General features: G+C 56.3%; 5 protein-coding genes across 5 annotated transcripts; 2 read left to right on the top strand and 3 right to left on the bottom strand.

The window, feature by feature from the left end:
• Positions 1-519: 519 nt before the first annotated feature.
• On the bottom strand, positions 520-2,497 carry CCMA1212_005647 (Chromatin-remodeling complexes subunit NGG1; the record flags this gene model as incomplete). Its single annotated transcript, XM_073702901.1, has 2 exons — positions 520-2,000; positions 2,062-2,497. 2 exons carry the CDS (start codon positions 2,495-2,497, stop codon positions 520-522), a joined length of 1,917 nt encoding a protein of 638 aa, XP_073558523.1.
• A 2,326-nt stretch (positions 2,498-4,823) lies between these two features.
• CCMA1212_005648 (uncharacterized protein) lies at positions 4,824-7,607 on the top strand (the record flags this gene model as incomplete). The annotated part of the gene is made up of 4 exons (XM_073702902.1): positions 4,824-4,835; positions 4,925-5,308; positions 5,413-5,727; positions 5,793-7,607. 4 exons carry the CDS (start codon positions 4,824-4,826, stop codon positions 7,605-7,607), a joined length of 2,526 nt encoding a protein of 841 aa, XP_073558516.1.
• Positions 7,608-8,838: 1,231 nt separating this feature from the next.
• On the bottom strand, positions 8,839-9,603 carry CCMA1212_005650 (uncharacterized protein; the record flags this gene model as incomplete). Its single annotated transcript, XM_073702903.1, has 3 exons — positions 9,368-9,603; positions 9,277-9,294; positions 8,839-9,191 (listed from the first exon to the last, which is right to left on the bottom strand). Exons 1-3 carry the CDS (start codon positions 9,501-9,503, stop codon positions 8,839-8,841), a joined length of 507 nt encoding a protein of 168 aa, XP_073558260.1. The 5' UTR covers positions 9,504-9,603.
• A 409-nt stretch (positions 9,604-10,012) lies between these two features.
• CCMA1212_005651 (Tyrosine-tRNA ligase) lies at positions 10,013-12,019 on the top strand (the record flags this gene model as incomplete). The annotated part of the gene is made up of 3 exons (XM_073702904.1): positions 10,013-10,263; positions 10,334-10,774; positions 10,837-12,019. The coding sequence occupies 3 exons, from the start codon at positions 10,013-10,015 to the stop codon at positions 12,017-12,019; spliced, it is 1,875 nt and encodes a 624-aa protein (XP_073558261.1).
• A 204-nt stretch (positions 12,020-12,223) lies between these two features.
• Positions 12,224-13,781, bottom strand: CCMA1212_005652 (uncharacterized protein; the record flags this gene model as incomplete). Its single annotated transcript, XM_073702905.1, has 2 exons — positions 12,224-12,978; positions 13,133-13,781. 2 exons carry the CDS (start codon positions 13,779-13,781, stop codon positions 12,224-12,226), a joined length of 1,404 nt encoding a protein of 467 aa, XP_073558259.1.
• Positions 13,782-14,550: the final 769 nt, after the last annotated feature.

A 14,550-nucleotide genomic window follows, 5' to 3' on the forward strand; every position in this document is an offset into this window, starting at 1 on the left:
AACTGCGCCGGATTCCGGATACAGAGAACAATGAAGCTCAATCAGCGGAAGGACAAGGACAGAATCACGAAAAGCGACTTGGGTTCATGGCGCAGCGTTTCCCCGCAGCAAGATGCTCTCGTCTGTCTGGTTGTATGCTGGCTGGCAGTTGGGAGGGAGAGATAAGGAACTTGGTGGGCTGATACGGTGAGCGGCGTTACCTCATCGCCTCAGCTTTATCTCTCGAGCCAATGGATCCAGCATCTCGCTTCAATGCGCGGCATCAGTGCATTGTCTCTATGCTTTTCTTCTTCACAACTACACTCGAGCATGGTTGGAAATATGATCACAGATAATGATATCATCTAGATATATGTATATATCTCTGCATCGCCTCACAAGGACAAACCCATACAAAACATCCATAGCATCCATCCTACCCCAACGCCGGTCCCTTCTGTCAAAGATTCACAAAAAAAAACAACCTGACCGAGGCATCTGCATCCCCCAAACGCCAAAACTCCCGTCCGAATTCCGCGGCTACTCCTCTTCAATCTCCTCGTCCCACTGGTCCTTCTCCTTCTTCATCAACTCCGCCATCTCTTCCGGCTTGAAGATGGAGCTGTCCGGATCCTCGGATCGCGGCACCTTGTTCAAGTTCTCGCCGTCGAATACAGATCCTATCGTATCGATCCACCTCCGTCGTCGCTCCATCAGCGTCTTGGTCAGGTCTCCTATTCCCGGCCGCGCCATGCCCGCCGCTGCGCCGACAAAGTGGCTGCCTCCGCCGGCACCTCCAGGTCGCTTGGATTTCTTGCTCTTGCCCATCGTCCGCGTGCGCTTGAGATAGGCGGCATTGACCTGCGAGTCCAGATCCTCGAGAATGGTCTGGTATTCCTGGTGGGCCATCCGCTCGCGGACCAGGTCCATCAGCCGTGCCTTGCGTGCGCCGTTGACGAGCATTTGCTCCTTGAGCCTGGCCTGTAACAGCCGCAGCCTGCCTGCGACCTCGTCGTCAAAGTGGCCATCGTACTCGCTTTCAACGTTGTCTGGCGGCAAAAAGCCGACGTGCCGGAGCTCCTGCTTGAGCCGCTCCTCCACCTGGGCATACTCGAGTTTCGGATGCGTCGCCTTTCTCCACGCTTCCGATGTAGACTCCACCATGAAGGTGGCAGGAGGCATTGCGTTTGACTTATCGTCGGCAATGCCATTCGCCTCATCGGGGTTCACGTCCCCATTCATGCTGACGTCGCCATTCGTGACGCCGTTGGCGGTTGGCTTCTCATCAGATGACGGTACTCTCGGCTCGGGCCGCAGTGTCTGCAGAAGTCGTGCGGCAAGCGGGCCTATGGATAGCGCGTCGGTTTCGGCCACACTGTCGTTCATGTTCTCGATGCTGCCGCGAGGCTGATTCGGCGGCAACTTGTCGCGGCCCTGCTGGGGTGTGTCGATGGACATGGCGCCATCCTCCTCGGCCCAAATCTCGGTATAGTGCCTCTTGCCGCGCTTTGGCATGACAAAAGGCGTGACGCGATCGTGGCGCTCTCTCAGAAACGCCAAATCCTCCTCTGTAAACGGGCGGAAGTACGGATCGATGTAAGTCGAAAACGTCGAAAAGTTGATTTGACTGCTTGGTTTCGCGTTGCTAAAGTCCTTGTCCGGTGGGTCGCCGGCAATCAAATCGGAGAGATCGCTCTTTGGATACACTGCCACAGAGTATATCTTCTTTCGTTCTTCGTCCGGCATGCCATCGTAGGTTGGTAGGATTTCGTAGACTGTCGGATCCGGAAAGGTGGACGGATCTTCCCCAAACGTCTGTGCCTGGGGCAGCTCTCTTCTCGGCGGTGCGCCCTCGTCTTCTGAGCTCTCTTCCTCCTCTTCATTTTCCTCCTTCTTGGGCTTCTCATCCGTTTCCATAGCGTTGGGAGATGCTCCGCCTGCGATGGGGGAGAGCGACGAGCTGGCGTCGTCGTTGTCGCGCACGTGCTTCCTCTTTGAGTCTCTAAGCGGAGAGGATTGTTCTATGGTACCGTGTCAGTCAAAGAGTTCTCATCATGCGGCATCAGAGTGGTGTCAACATACCCTGGCTACCGTCGCCCGGCCCCGAGGCATCGGCGCCCTTCTTGCGCTTGTGCTTGGACTTCTTCGTCTCTGGCTCTCCTCCCTCCACGCGCAGGTCGTCGGGGCGTTTCTTGCGCTCGTCAGCCAGATAGCGCATGCCCCGGTCGTAGAAGGTGGAGCGCTTCTCCATGATGCTGATGAGCGTCTTAAGCTTGTCGAGCATGGCATCGATGCTCCGCGAGTCGGGCACGGCAGCGCTGGAGGCGCTCTGGTCGACCAGGTTGTCAAAGGTCAGGTTCGCGAACAGGATGACGCGGGTGTTGAGGTAGTCCGGGTCGTAGAACTCCTGCGGCGGCAGCGCCGATGCTGGGGCCGGCACCGGCGTCGAGTTGCGGCTCGGCTTGGGCATGGCCGAGTTCTTCTTGCCGGTGCCCTTCTGTCCAGATCCGGGAGGCATGGTGGCGGCGTGGCGGGCGCGGGAGGCAGGTGCTCCCTAGCAGGTCATAGATGGCGCGCGAAGCCAAGGGGCTATTGAATGTTCAGGTAACGAGCGAAAGGGCGGCGACTTCAGGTTGTGCTGCGGTTGCTGGGAGTGATGGAGCAGAGGCCCATTGTCGCGTCTGCGCCTCGTGTAAGCGCAGAGTAGCGTCATGAATGAATGGGGGGGCTGCATGTCGCGATCGAGTGGGCATGAGGTCGGAGGGCGAGATTTTCCGCGCTGGCTTATGTAATTAGTTGAGGCTCACCGCGCGCTGACAATGGCATACTGTCATCTACTTAGGTAGGACAATGGCGATGTTCCTGTTTGCCGTTTCTTTGCTATTATTTACCTACCTACCTAGTTATTGAAGAGTCAAGTTGACATTGATCTCACGTAGATGTGATGACCCCTTCACTTCGGTTTGGGCTCATGTTTGCGAGTCGCTGCTGCAAAGTCCTCTGCAACTCTTCCATTCCCTCTTGCCTCTCAGCATGCAGGGGTGGGCCAACAGCAGCAGCTACCCTACGCATTAGGTAGTATATATAATGGATGCATACCTGTGGTGCTTGAAACCCATGCTCCAGATTTCATTTTCTGCGATCGCATCTGATCTGAAACGCGACTCAAAGCAGGTGAGATGGTGAGACATATGTGCGCATTTTGTACGTACACTCACATAGAACCTATTCCCGTATTATGTAGCAATTGTCTCAAGATGGTGATGGCCTCATGTTCATGCTCACTTGAATGCAGAGCAGCCTCGAGCAAAACCCCTGCGGCACCGGCTCCCCACCGCATGTGCTGTGGATGCCCTGCTTGATTGGCCGTCCCCAGATATCCGGGCTGGTGCTAATCGATGACTTGACCCAACCACAAATTAGCCTGATGGTCGATCCAGGGACTCTGCACACTCAAGCTGGGCACGAGGGTCCTCCAGACACCCTCAGCGCCTCTGGACAGCTAGCGGAGGACCCTGTGAATTCTGCCGGCGTCATCAGGTGGCATCGTCCATCCCTCAATCCATACGGTGCAGGACAGTTCATTTGCCGTGGGCTGAGGTTCTTCTGCTCAATCCCGAGAGATTTCCACCAAATTGGTCCCCAATGATGCCCAACATCACAAAAGACGAATCCTTTCCAGACCCGTCCCTGAGAGTGTTGAATCCAGCTCGCATTGAACGGCAGTATCACATGTAAAATCTCAAGCCAGGACAACGGCAATGGCTTGCACGAGTTCTCGATTCCCCACGCCAGACAACGTCCATCCTCAGGGATCCCCCACTCACGATGCTGCTCGCACCCCACTGCATGTAACATGGACCACAATGAGGCCTATCCAGTCAGTCATGTAACCACTTGCTCGCTACGCAGAAGCCGTCCACGATATGCGTCGACATGTGACAAAGTGCCCATGCCCCCTCCGCAAAAGAGACACGGTGTGCTTGGACTCTGCTCCGCGAACCCCTCCGGGCACCCCTGAGCCTCTCGTCTCCCGCATCCAGCTAATTATTACGATGGCATCCCGTGGAGATGGTACATCTATGGAGCAAGGCCTGCCTCAACAATTCTGCACGTGTGTGGCCCAACAATCTTGCACCCCTGGCACAGCTCGTTGCCCAAGCATGTGGCTCAGCCATTGGCTCCAGCTGCTGTTCCGTTTGGCGCGCTATCCATGGATCGTGAAGCAGATCACAGGCCGTTTGCGCGGTGATCCCGGCGGTGCAGAGCAGAAGCTGTTGAACAGCAGCCAGCGCATTTTGGCATGTGAAAGAGCTCGCAACATGGCACCATGCTGGCCGTAAAGGGGATTGACCTCCTCAACCACCTCTCAAGTTGCACAGTACGAGTTGCTTTGTTCGAGGCTGGCAGGACGCGCCAAAGATGATGCTGCCCGCTCTTCCATGTGGGCTCTCGTGCGTGGTGTAACCCCAGCTTGCCTCTCGATACAGCCGTGGGCGAGTGAGGCATGTCGTCTGGTATCAGCTCACGCGGGAGCTGGTGTTTGTACTTTGACAAGCAGTGCTGTGCAGGCAACTTGAAGGCATGCACTCGTAGAGGATGGTGTACTTGTACCTGCTGCCAGCATGGACGCAACACGGAAGCCAAGTCTCTCGCCCTTCTACCACCTCCAAGCACAGCTATTTATCCCCTTCTCTTCCTCTTCTCTTTTCCAGATTCCTCTCTCTCAGTTCCATCCTTCCCCCATTTTCAACCATTCCCCCCTGATACCTGGATTCAACACCAATCCTTGTCTCGTGTCCCATCTCCCTCTTTATTCTCTCCTAGAAAAATGAGAGAATATCATGGCTTTTCCTGTAGGCTGCCACCATGACTGGAAATCTCCTCTTCTCTATCAATTATGAGACGGAAATCATGTGCTGACTAGATGCCCCCTCTTCCCTAGGGTGGTAACATTAACATTCTGCCTTTTGGCAGCGAGATCAATCCTCTATATGCTGGAATAGCGGCCACTCTCCTTGGTGGCATCGCCATTTCAGGCTTGGTTGCCTCTCGAGGCACCGGCAAAGATGACGAGACGCCTGGCGTGCTCCGGTCCTTTGTCCTCTTCTTTTACTCTTGCTTCATCAAACCCCACCAGGGCGATTCCAAGGCTTCCCAGCAGGACGCCCTCGAGAGCTTCTACAAGAAGCAGGCCGGGGCTTATGATGCCACTCGCAAGCTTCTCCTTCGCGGCCGCGAGGACATGCTTGCTCTTGTTGCTGCCCAGCTTGAGGCGAAAGCCAAGACGGTCACTGGCGACAACAAGACCAAGCGTATCTGGGTCGACGTGAGTGACCCATCCCCCTACCCAATCTTCTACTGGACCTGGAACAAGAGTTCAGACTATGTAGACAAGGCGTGAGACATGCAGTCCTGACCATAGGTGAACAGGTCGGAGGTGGTACTGGCTGGAATATTGAGGCCATGTCGCGGTTCGTTGATGTCCCCAGCTTCTTCTCCAGCGTCTACCTCGTCGACTTCTCCCCCTCTCTCTGCGACGTAGCAAGGAAGCGGTTTGACAGACTCGGATGGAAGAATGTCCGAGTCGTCTGCCAGGACGCCCGCAGGTTCCGGCTCGAGGACTACGAGACGGGCATGAAGCAGCAGGTTGCTCCGCGATCTCCCTCGCTCAGCTATCTCACCCAGCAGCGCCAGGATTACGGCGGTGCTGACCTGGTCACCTTTTCGTATAGCTTGTCCATGATTGTGAGTCTCTGTTCAACTTCATGCAATAATCGCTTCTCCAAGCTGACCAACAACTCCTGCCGCAGCCCGACTACTACTCTGTCGTCGACTCTGTCAACTCGCTGCTGGCCCCTCACGGTCTCCTCGGGGTCGTTGACTTTTACGTTCAGAACCAGATTGACTTCTCGTTCCGCAACTACACCGGCGGCCTCGTGGATCGTCACGTCAACATGCTGTCCCGCAACTTCTGGCGTGCCTGGTTTGACATTGACCGTGTTGGTCTCGAGCCCGGCCGCCGCGATTACCTCGAGTACAAGTTCGGCACCGTCCTCAACTCCAACTTCCGCAACCGCACTCTCGGCTACATTCCGTACTACATCTGGGTCGGATGCCACAAGAAGCCCTTCTCGCCGTCGAGCCTGCCTCATGAGATTGTTGAGCGCATCGACGCCCTGGCTACCGAGTCGCCCTACCTGTACCCGGCCAACCAGGGAGATGCTCTGACCCGTGCGATTGAGAGGTCGGCACCAGAGATCCGCTCCAAGGCCTTCATCACCGCTGTTGAGAACCTGTCTGCCAACCTGCCCCTCCCCTCCTTCTTCTACCAGAACCACCACTGGCGCATCTACTACGATGACAGGCTCCAGAAGCACACCCAGTTCAACGACGAGTACATCTACGCCTTCACCTGGGAGGATGCTCGTGTCGACGAGCGCCTGCTCAAGCTTGGCCCCGACGACAAGGTTCTCGCAATCACCTCTGCCGGAGACAACATCATCTCGTACCTTGCCCAGAGCCCTGCCCGCGTTCACGCCGTCGACCTCAACCCGACCCAGAACCACCTCTTGGAGCTCAAGGCCGCAGCTTACACCGCTTTGCCGTATGAGGATTTCTGGAAGATCTTTGGCGAAGGAAAGCACCCCGACTTCCGCAACATCCTCATCACGAAGCTGTCTCCCCATCTCTCAGGCCGCGCGTTCCAGTACTGGCTCAAGAACACTCGCGTCTTCCAGAACAACAAGGGATACGGCCTCTACGACACGGGTGGCTCTCGCCATGCCATTCGGACCTTCCGTTGGATCTCTCGCGTCTTTGGTCTGCAGTCCGCCGTCAAGAAGCTCCTGTCCGTCCGCACCCTGAACGAGCAGCGCGAGATTTGGCGCAACAAGATCCGGCCCGCGCTCATGTCCAAGCTCATCTGCAATCTGGTGGTTGCCCAGGAGAGCTTCCTCTGGGCGGCCCTCGGCGTCCCCAAGAACCAGCTGGCCATGATTGAGAAGGACCACGCCGAGTCGGACATTGTCAAGCAGGGCAAGGCCAAGAGCACGCGCTCCCACGCCATCTGGCACTACATGGTCAACACCCTGGATCCCGTCGCCGAGGAGACTCACATCGGCGCCGACAACCCCTACTACTACGTCTGCCTGGACGGCAAGTTCTCGCCAAAGTGCCACCCCGAGTATCTGCGCCCCGAGGTCCACGCCAAGCTGTCCCGCCCCGGCGCCCTCGACGGCCTGCGCATCCACACCGACGAGCTCGAGGAGGTGATTGCCCGCATCAGCCCCGGCACGCTCACCGTCGCCGTCATCATGGACAGCATGGACTGGTTCGACACGGGCTCCCACGCCGCGGCCGCCCAGATCAGCAAGCTCAACCGGGCCCTCCAGACGGGCGGCCGCGTCCTCCTGCGCTCGTCCGCCCTGAGCCCCTGGTACATCAAGGTCTTTGAGGCCCACGGCTTCACGGCCCAGTGCCACGGCTCACGCGTGGACGGCGCGTGCATTGATCGCGTCAACATGTATGCGAGCTGCTGGATCTGCACCAAGACGGAGAACCTGCCGCCGCCTACGCCTGAGTTTGACCGCATCGGCGGGACTGATATCACCAGTCTGACCATCTGAAGGTAGGCTTACTCTGCGTCTACCGGGTAGGAGATGACGAAGGGGGTATCGTCCAACATTGTGCCCAGGATCTTAAGAGTGGCGGTTGTCTGCAGCATGAGGTTCATAGCAGACCGGTAGCCATGTGCGTACAAATTTGCCAGTGCAGCTGTGAAATTAAAGCAATGTTTGTCTCACTTGTGATCTGACTGGTTTCGTATCAATCATGGAACACCTCTAAATTAGGTAGTCTTTTGCTCGAAGTATATTGTGCCATCACCATGACAGTAACTCCAAGCTGGACATGCATTTGCCTCTTCCTAAAGAAGTGGAAGAGTTAGGATTGATGAATCGGAAGACGGGAAAAAGAAAAAAAAAAACTGGAAGCCAAAAAGAAAATGAAAAGACAAAAAGCAGAAAGAAGAAAAGAGACTCGTTTTCGTTTAAAAAAAGAAAACAGCGAAATGAGAGAAAAGAAAAAAAAAGCAAAAAATGTAACTCTTCTCCGGGGAGAATTTGCTCTCCGGGGACGGAATCGAACCGCCGACTTTCTGATGAGATGTTTTCCATTACAGTCAGACGCCATGAACCAACTAGACCACCCAGAGGATGTTGAAGAGTTGCTAACAGGCCTCTGTATTTAGTATATGACCCCTTGCAAGTGGGGAATTTTTTGGAGGGACGCTAGCAACACTGGCGTGAGAAGGGGGGGGGGGAAGCTCGTAAAAGCATTTCGCGGAATGGCTTCTACCTGTATTTGAAGCTTATAGACTGGATGCAGTTTGACCTTGCATTCCTTGCTAATAACAGTGGTATATGGCTCCGGAGTGAACGAACCAGACTTTCGAGGGAGATGGAATAAAAAAATCATATCTATTGTCGAGGCACTGTAACTGGAGGCTGAAATGCATGATATCATCAAACCTTGCGCATGAAATGGCCGCGAGCCACTACATATGAGAGCCTACTAAAGATGCCTTATCGTCTGTGATGTCACATCTCGACAAGTCGAATTTATGTTGTTTCTCAACTACTAGTAGAAGATTGGCAGAATTGGTACCATTCACTTCTCTTGACAGTACGTCTATACAGGCGCTCACAGCCCTTGTGGCCCAAATAGCGCATGATATCAGATACAAAGTCCTCCCCAAACCCAGAGAGCAATTCCACCCTTTCAGCACTCAAATCAACGGATTATCAAGACGTTCTTCCTTTTTCAAGCGCCCCTCTCCTCCTCTTTCTAACCTTCCTCTCATGCCTTCCAGAGCCTCTTAATCGCCTCAGTAACACCGACATCGTTCGTCTCAAACTCGTACAAGCCCACGCCGACAGTAAGAGTCGCGAGGTTCAGGCCCCACATGAACAGCTTCCGCAGGCCCGGGTGCGACTTCTGGGGGATGTAGTCGATGATGACGGACTGGAAGCCGATGTGGGAGTGCAGCAGGACGGCGGAGCACAGGATGGCGTCGGTGGTGGGGTTGAGGGAGCCGGCGGCGAAGGGCGCGACGGAGAGAGGCACGAGGCCGGCGGCGAGCAGGCGCTCAAAGGTCCAGTGGTACGAGCCGTGGGCGGCGCTGGGGGGAGGGATCGGGGCGGGATCGTTGACTGGGAGCTCGTGTGGTTAGCTATGCTCTCGTCGTCATGATGCGACATGTGAAGAGTCGGGGCGGGATGGGTTTGCGCGCCGTACCTGTGCCCTCAATTCGCTCTATGGAAACGTTGTGTTAGCTTTTGAACAACCAAGGAAATCGCACTGCTGCAGGGACTCTGGGCATTCTCACGAGGTCCGGGGGATATGAAAGCTGAGCGCCGAGTCGACGTGTGGAAAGCAGACGCCCTCAGGGCGCTGTTGCGGAACGCAGGCTTCGCCGCCAGCGCAGTCTGCCGCAGCAGGGAAGGTCGCACAATCGAGGCCATGGCTGGACGCAGACAGACAATCTCGAGCTCTTGGATCTAGATTCGATGAGACTTGTTTTGCGCTGGCAGAAAACCACAGCTTCCTTCCAGCCAAAGTTCCGATATGGTCGGGATGACGGGCAACAAGACGGACCAAACTCGTACGGGTCAGCGTATTGCCGAGGATCTCGAATTGCGAGCTCCGTGATTGGCTGAGACCCTTCCGAAGCCTGGGGTTCGGGGGCGCAACAATCTATTTCCGGGCCGCGAAAGTAGGAAGAGGCAGGTCCGCTCTGATTGGCTGGCCTTTTGAGATGGCATGTGAATTTTTGTTGCCGGTCCTTGTCGATGCGCATTGAGACATGTACATCAAGGTGGGATGAAGGCTTGTGTGGTGACGCCCTGATACCCCTTCATTCTGTGCAGTTGTACCACGAAGCTCAGACTGTGGGCATGGTGAACTTGCCGGTCTTTTGATTGCAGTTCAATTGTCAAGTCGGTGGCCCTTTGGCGGCTCTGCACCGTTTGCAATGGCTCCCCAGACAGCGATATCCAAGGCCCTGCTCGTGCTGCGATGCGCCAGCTCCCGACATGCCGTTCGACAATCCCCCTGGGCCCTGAGCCAGGTCCACAGGGCGCGCGGCATCGCGACGTCATATCTGGAAAAGGTTGCCGAGGGTGAGAAGCGCTGGGAGGAGAGGGCAGTCAAGATCAAGAACGGCGAGCTGCCGCATGTGTGGGATCTCCTGGATGAACGAGGCTACATCAAGGATGTCGCGGGGTATGTTTTCCTCCTCCGTTACTACTGCGTCTTTGTGCGCTCAAACCGCTGACAGCTAGCTGGTCTGTAGAACCCCCGACAAGATCAAGGAACTGATGCGAGTCAAGCGAATAGGCGCCTACGTCGGCGTCGACCCCACGGCAGACTCGATGCACGTCGGCCACCTGCTCCCCATGATGCCTCTTTTCTGGCTGTGGTTCCACGGCCACCCCGCCGTGACGCTCCTCGGCGGCGCGACTGCGCGCATCGGCGATCCGTCGGGCCGCTTACAGTCCCGCGAGATCCTGTCCAACTCGGACATCTCCAAGAACGTTACCAAGATACACTATCAGCTGTCGAGGCTATGGCACAACGTGGCGGCCCTGAGGGACAAGTACGGCTATGAAAAGGATTGGGCGGCGAAGCAGCGGCTGCTGAACAACAGCATGTGGCTCCAGGGCTTGACCATGTATGATTTCACAAAGAGGCTTGCACGATATACCAGGATTGGGCCGATGCTGTCGCGCGATACGTGAGTTGTCACCTCTTTTTCTCCTGTGTCTCGTTTTCCTCCCCGCTAATGAATATAACCAGCGTCAAGCGAAAAATGACAGAGGGCGATGGCATGTCTCTGGGTGAATTCATGTACCCCCTGTTCCAGGGGTGGGACTTCTGGCACATGTACCAGAAATTGGGTATCCAGATGCAGATTGGCGGCTCCGACCAGTACGGCAACATCGTCGCCGGCATCGACGCCTTGAAGATTGTCAGGGAGTCAGAGGAGATGCCCGATATGAAGATCGACGCCACATGGCAGAACGAGCCGGTAGGCTTCACCGTGCCGCTCCTGACGGACTCCGCGGGCGTCAAGTTTGGCAAGAGCACGGGCAACGCGGTCTGGCTGGACGAGTTCAAGACGTCGCCCTTTGAGCTCTACGGCTACTTTATGCGACGATCGGACGAGGAGGTGGAGAGCCTCTTGAAGCTGTTCACGTTCATGCCCATGGCCAAGATCCAGGAGGTCATGGTCGAGCACCAGGCCGACCCGTCGAAGCGCATCGCCCAGCACACGCTCGCATTCGAGGTCCTCTCCCTCGTCCACGGCTCGCAGCGGGCCGTGCAGGAAGCCCAGCAGCACCAGTTCCGCTTCGGCGGGCAGCTGCCCTGGTACGTCCGGGAGCCCGCTCCCGAGACGGGCATCCTGACGCCCAACACGGCGCCGAGGAAGGACATTGAGCTCCCGCACTCGGTGCTCAAGCTGTCGCCCGCCAAGATCCTGTACGCGGCCGGCCTCGTCGGCAGCGCCAGCGAGGGCCAGCGGCTCGTCGCGCAGCAGGGCGCCTACGTCGCCGCCCGGCCCGGCCAGAAGCGCGGCCTCGTGCCGGGCAACCTCGACTGGACGCCCATGAAGCTGTGGTTCCCCGAGGAGACGGCCAAGTTCGTCATTGACGACAAGCTGCTGATCCTGCGCAAGGGCAAGCACAACGTCCGCATCATCGAGCTCGTCAGCGACGAGGAGTGGGCGGCCAGCAAGAGGATCTATCCCGGGCAGCCATACACGGGCGTGGTCCGGCAGGTCAAGGACCAGCTGCGGGCCGAGGCGGAGGAAAAGGGCGAGCACTTGACGAACAAGAAGCTTGTTTGGGAGCTCAATCGGAGAAAGAGGGAGGAGGAGCCTGTCAAAGTACCGAACAACCCCGATATTGAGCTGCCGAAGAGGGTGCCGTCGTACCTGAAGAGGGGGAGGGTGAACAAGGATGACTCGTCGAGGCGGTAGAAGGGGGACGGTGGAAGAAACAGCCTCCTATTTGCGAATCCATCGCGTTGTAACACTATCGTTTGGGAAAAAGGCATGTATGATATGATGTTATAGATTTCATGAACCTAGATGCTGTATATATTATAGATGGGGAAAAGAGCAAAAAAAAACGATACTCCTGCAACTCCTTGATTCATCCAAAAAAAAAAAAAAAAAAAAAAGCTACCTGTAAAACACCGTGATGTCGCCCCTAGGGACGGGCAACATCTTGAGCCTATCCATGACCTGGTCATTGGTCAGGTTCTGCTCCGTCATGATCTGATCCATGTGATGGCAGCCATCCGTGTACTTTTGCAGCGGATCGCCGCCAGCCAAGGGCCTGCTCTGCCCCGTCGCGAGCGAGGCGAGGTACTGCTTGGACACGACGTACTTGTGCACGCGATACAGGCAGCCCTTGATGACGCCAAACTGGACGAAGCGCCGGATGTCAATGTACGACATGATCTCGAAGCCGGAGTCGCGGTGGTTCATGATCCACTCCTTGATGCTCTTGCCGGGCGAGAAGGAGGCCATGAAGCGGATGAGCAGGTAGTTGCTGACGCGGGCCCTGCCGTGGGAGACGTAGCCGGCGCACTCGTCGACGATGCCGTCGACGTTGCGGATGAAGTCGTGGATGCCGGGCCGGGGCGCGTAGCAGGAGCTGAAGAAGAAGATGTCGAGCAGCAGGATGGTGTCGTAGTAGAGTAGGTGGCGGATGGCGATCTTGGCGAGGTCGAGGGAGACGCAGGCCTCGTGGGCGATGCGGCGGACGTCGGAGACGCCGTCGATCTTGGCCACGACCTTTTGCAGGGTGATGTCCCAGGTCGGGTCGACGATCTCGGGGAACTTTGTGCGGGCGACGGGGACGTGCCAGCCCTTGACGACTGGGGGGGTTGCGTGGTGGGGGAAGAGCTTCATGTTGATGATGTTTGCTTCGTCTGTGGGGTGATGTTGTGTGAGTACTTTTTTTTGGTCTTGCAGATGTCAAATGAGGTTGGCAGGTGGTGAGGATATGAAGTGAGTGAGAGGAGGGGGGGGGGGGGGGGGGGGGGGGGGGGGGGGGGGGGGGGGGGGGGAGTGAGCAGAACTGACCAACTGGAATCATGCACTCGCCGTAGTTGTTGAGGTCCTCCTTGACAATCTCGAGCAGGCTCTCAATGGGCCTCCGAATAGAGTCGTCCTCGGGCCCCTTTGCCTCGCTGAGGCTGAGATACTCGTTCTGCTTCTCCATCTCGGCAAAGGTCTCGGCGAGGCAGCGGACGACGCTCTCGAACGGCGCCTGGTCGCAGTCGGCGTCGACGAGCAGGCCAAAGTTGAAGATGAACTCGTTGCGCATGTACTTTGTGTGGGGGATGACGACGGGGAAGCCCAGGATGGTGTACTTGCCGTCGGGGGAGTTGATGGAGATGAAGCGGTTGCAAAAGGCCTGGCGGGGGATGATGTATTCCTGGAGGACGTCGAAGTCGACGAGGGGGCTGTTGTTGTTGTTGTTGTTGTTGTTGTTGCTGTTGTGCGTGTTGTTGTTGTTGTTGTTGGTGGTGGTGGTGGTGGTGTTGTTGCCGGAGGAGGAGGAGGAGGCGGAGGCGGTGATGCAGCCGGGGGGAGATTGGGCGACGATTTTGGGGCCTGGAGGGGAGTGTGAGCTTGCGCTGAGATGAGCGTATGGGATGGAGGATGAGATGAGATGAGGAGAGATACCTTCCTGGGGGAAGAATCGCGCGTAAAAGATGCCGAGGATCATGGTGAGGAGTGTGAGTGCAGCGTCATGGCGCTGAGACTTCTTTACTGAAGGGTATGTTGATGGCTTTATGCCATGTCATGTCTAGTAGAGGCGATTACCGGCTGGGCTTGAGAAGAGCGACGATCCTACGAGACGAGTCAATCGTGTTGTTGATACTGAGATTGGTGTTTGCGAAGTGAGGCGAAGAGATGAGGGTTGAATAAGCTTTTCACGTCTTGGTGGTTGAAGCCAAGGCAAATAATTGTACATGTACCTGCTACTAAACTCGCGGTATTCCGGACTTGGACATGGAGTTCTCCCGCTAAGACGCTAAGGGTCAGGGTCCAGTCCTGTCAGTTTGGCAGTAAACTTTGACAAGGTTCCTTGATCGGCTTCACATGAGCTTTGCTTGCGATCAAGTTGGTACTGTAAAGTATTAAAGTTGTCTGTTCAACTTTTAACCATCCTTAGTGTAAACTACCTCAGTTCACCCTTTCTTGGCGTGTTTGACACGTTCAGATTGATGCCCCAGTGGCAGTATGAGAGATCCCGGGTAGCTGAACGGAATGATCAAGCAACCACCGAACCCATGCCATTGAGCTGAGCCTTAGTCAGTCTCGATGAACAAATAGAGGGCATGTGTCCATAGAAGCCAACGGACCGCAATAGAAGCACCTTGGTAATTGCAGCGGATGCCTGGACTGAGGGATTGCTTCAAGGTGTCTTCAGGTTGTAGAAGAACCAAGACAGATCAGTGCACCTCATCCACTGAAGCCCAGCAACTGCCGTC

Source organism: Trichoderma ghanense (assembly GCF_004382785.1).
Source record: "Trichoderma ghanense strain CCMA-1212 chromosome Unknown scaffold_6, whole genome shotgun sequence".
Taxonomy (NCBI): domain Eukaryota; kingdom Fungi; phylum Ascomycota; class Sordariomycetes; order Hypocreales; family Hypocreaceae; genus Trichoderma; species Trichoderma ghanense.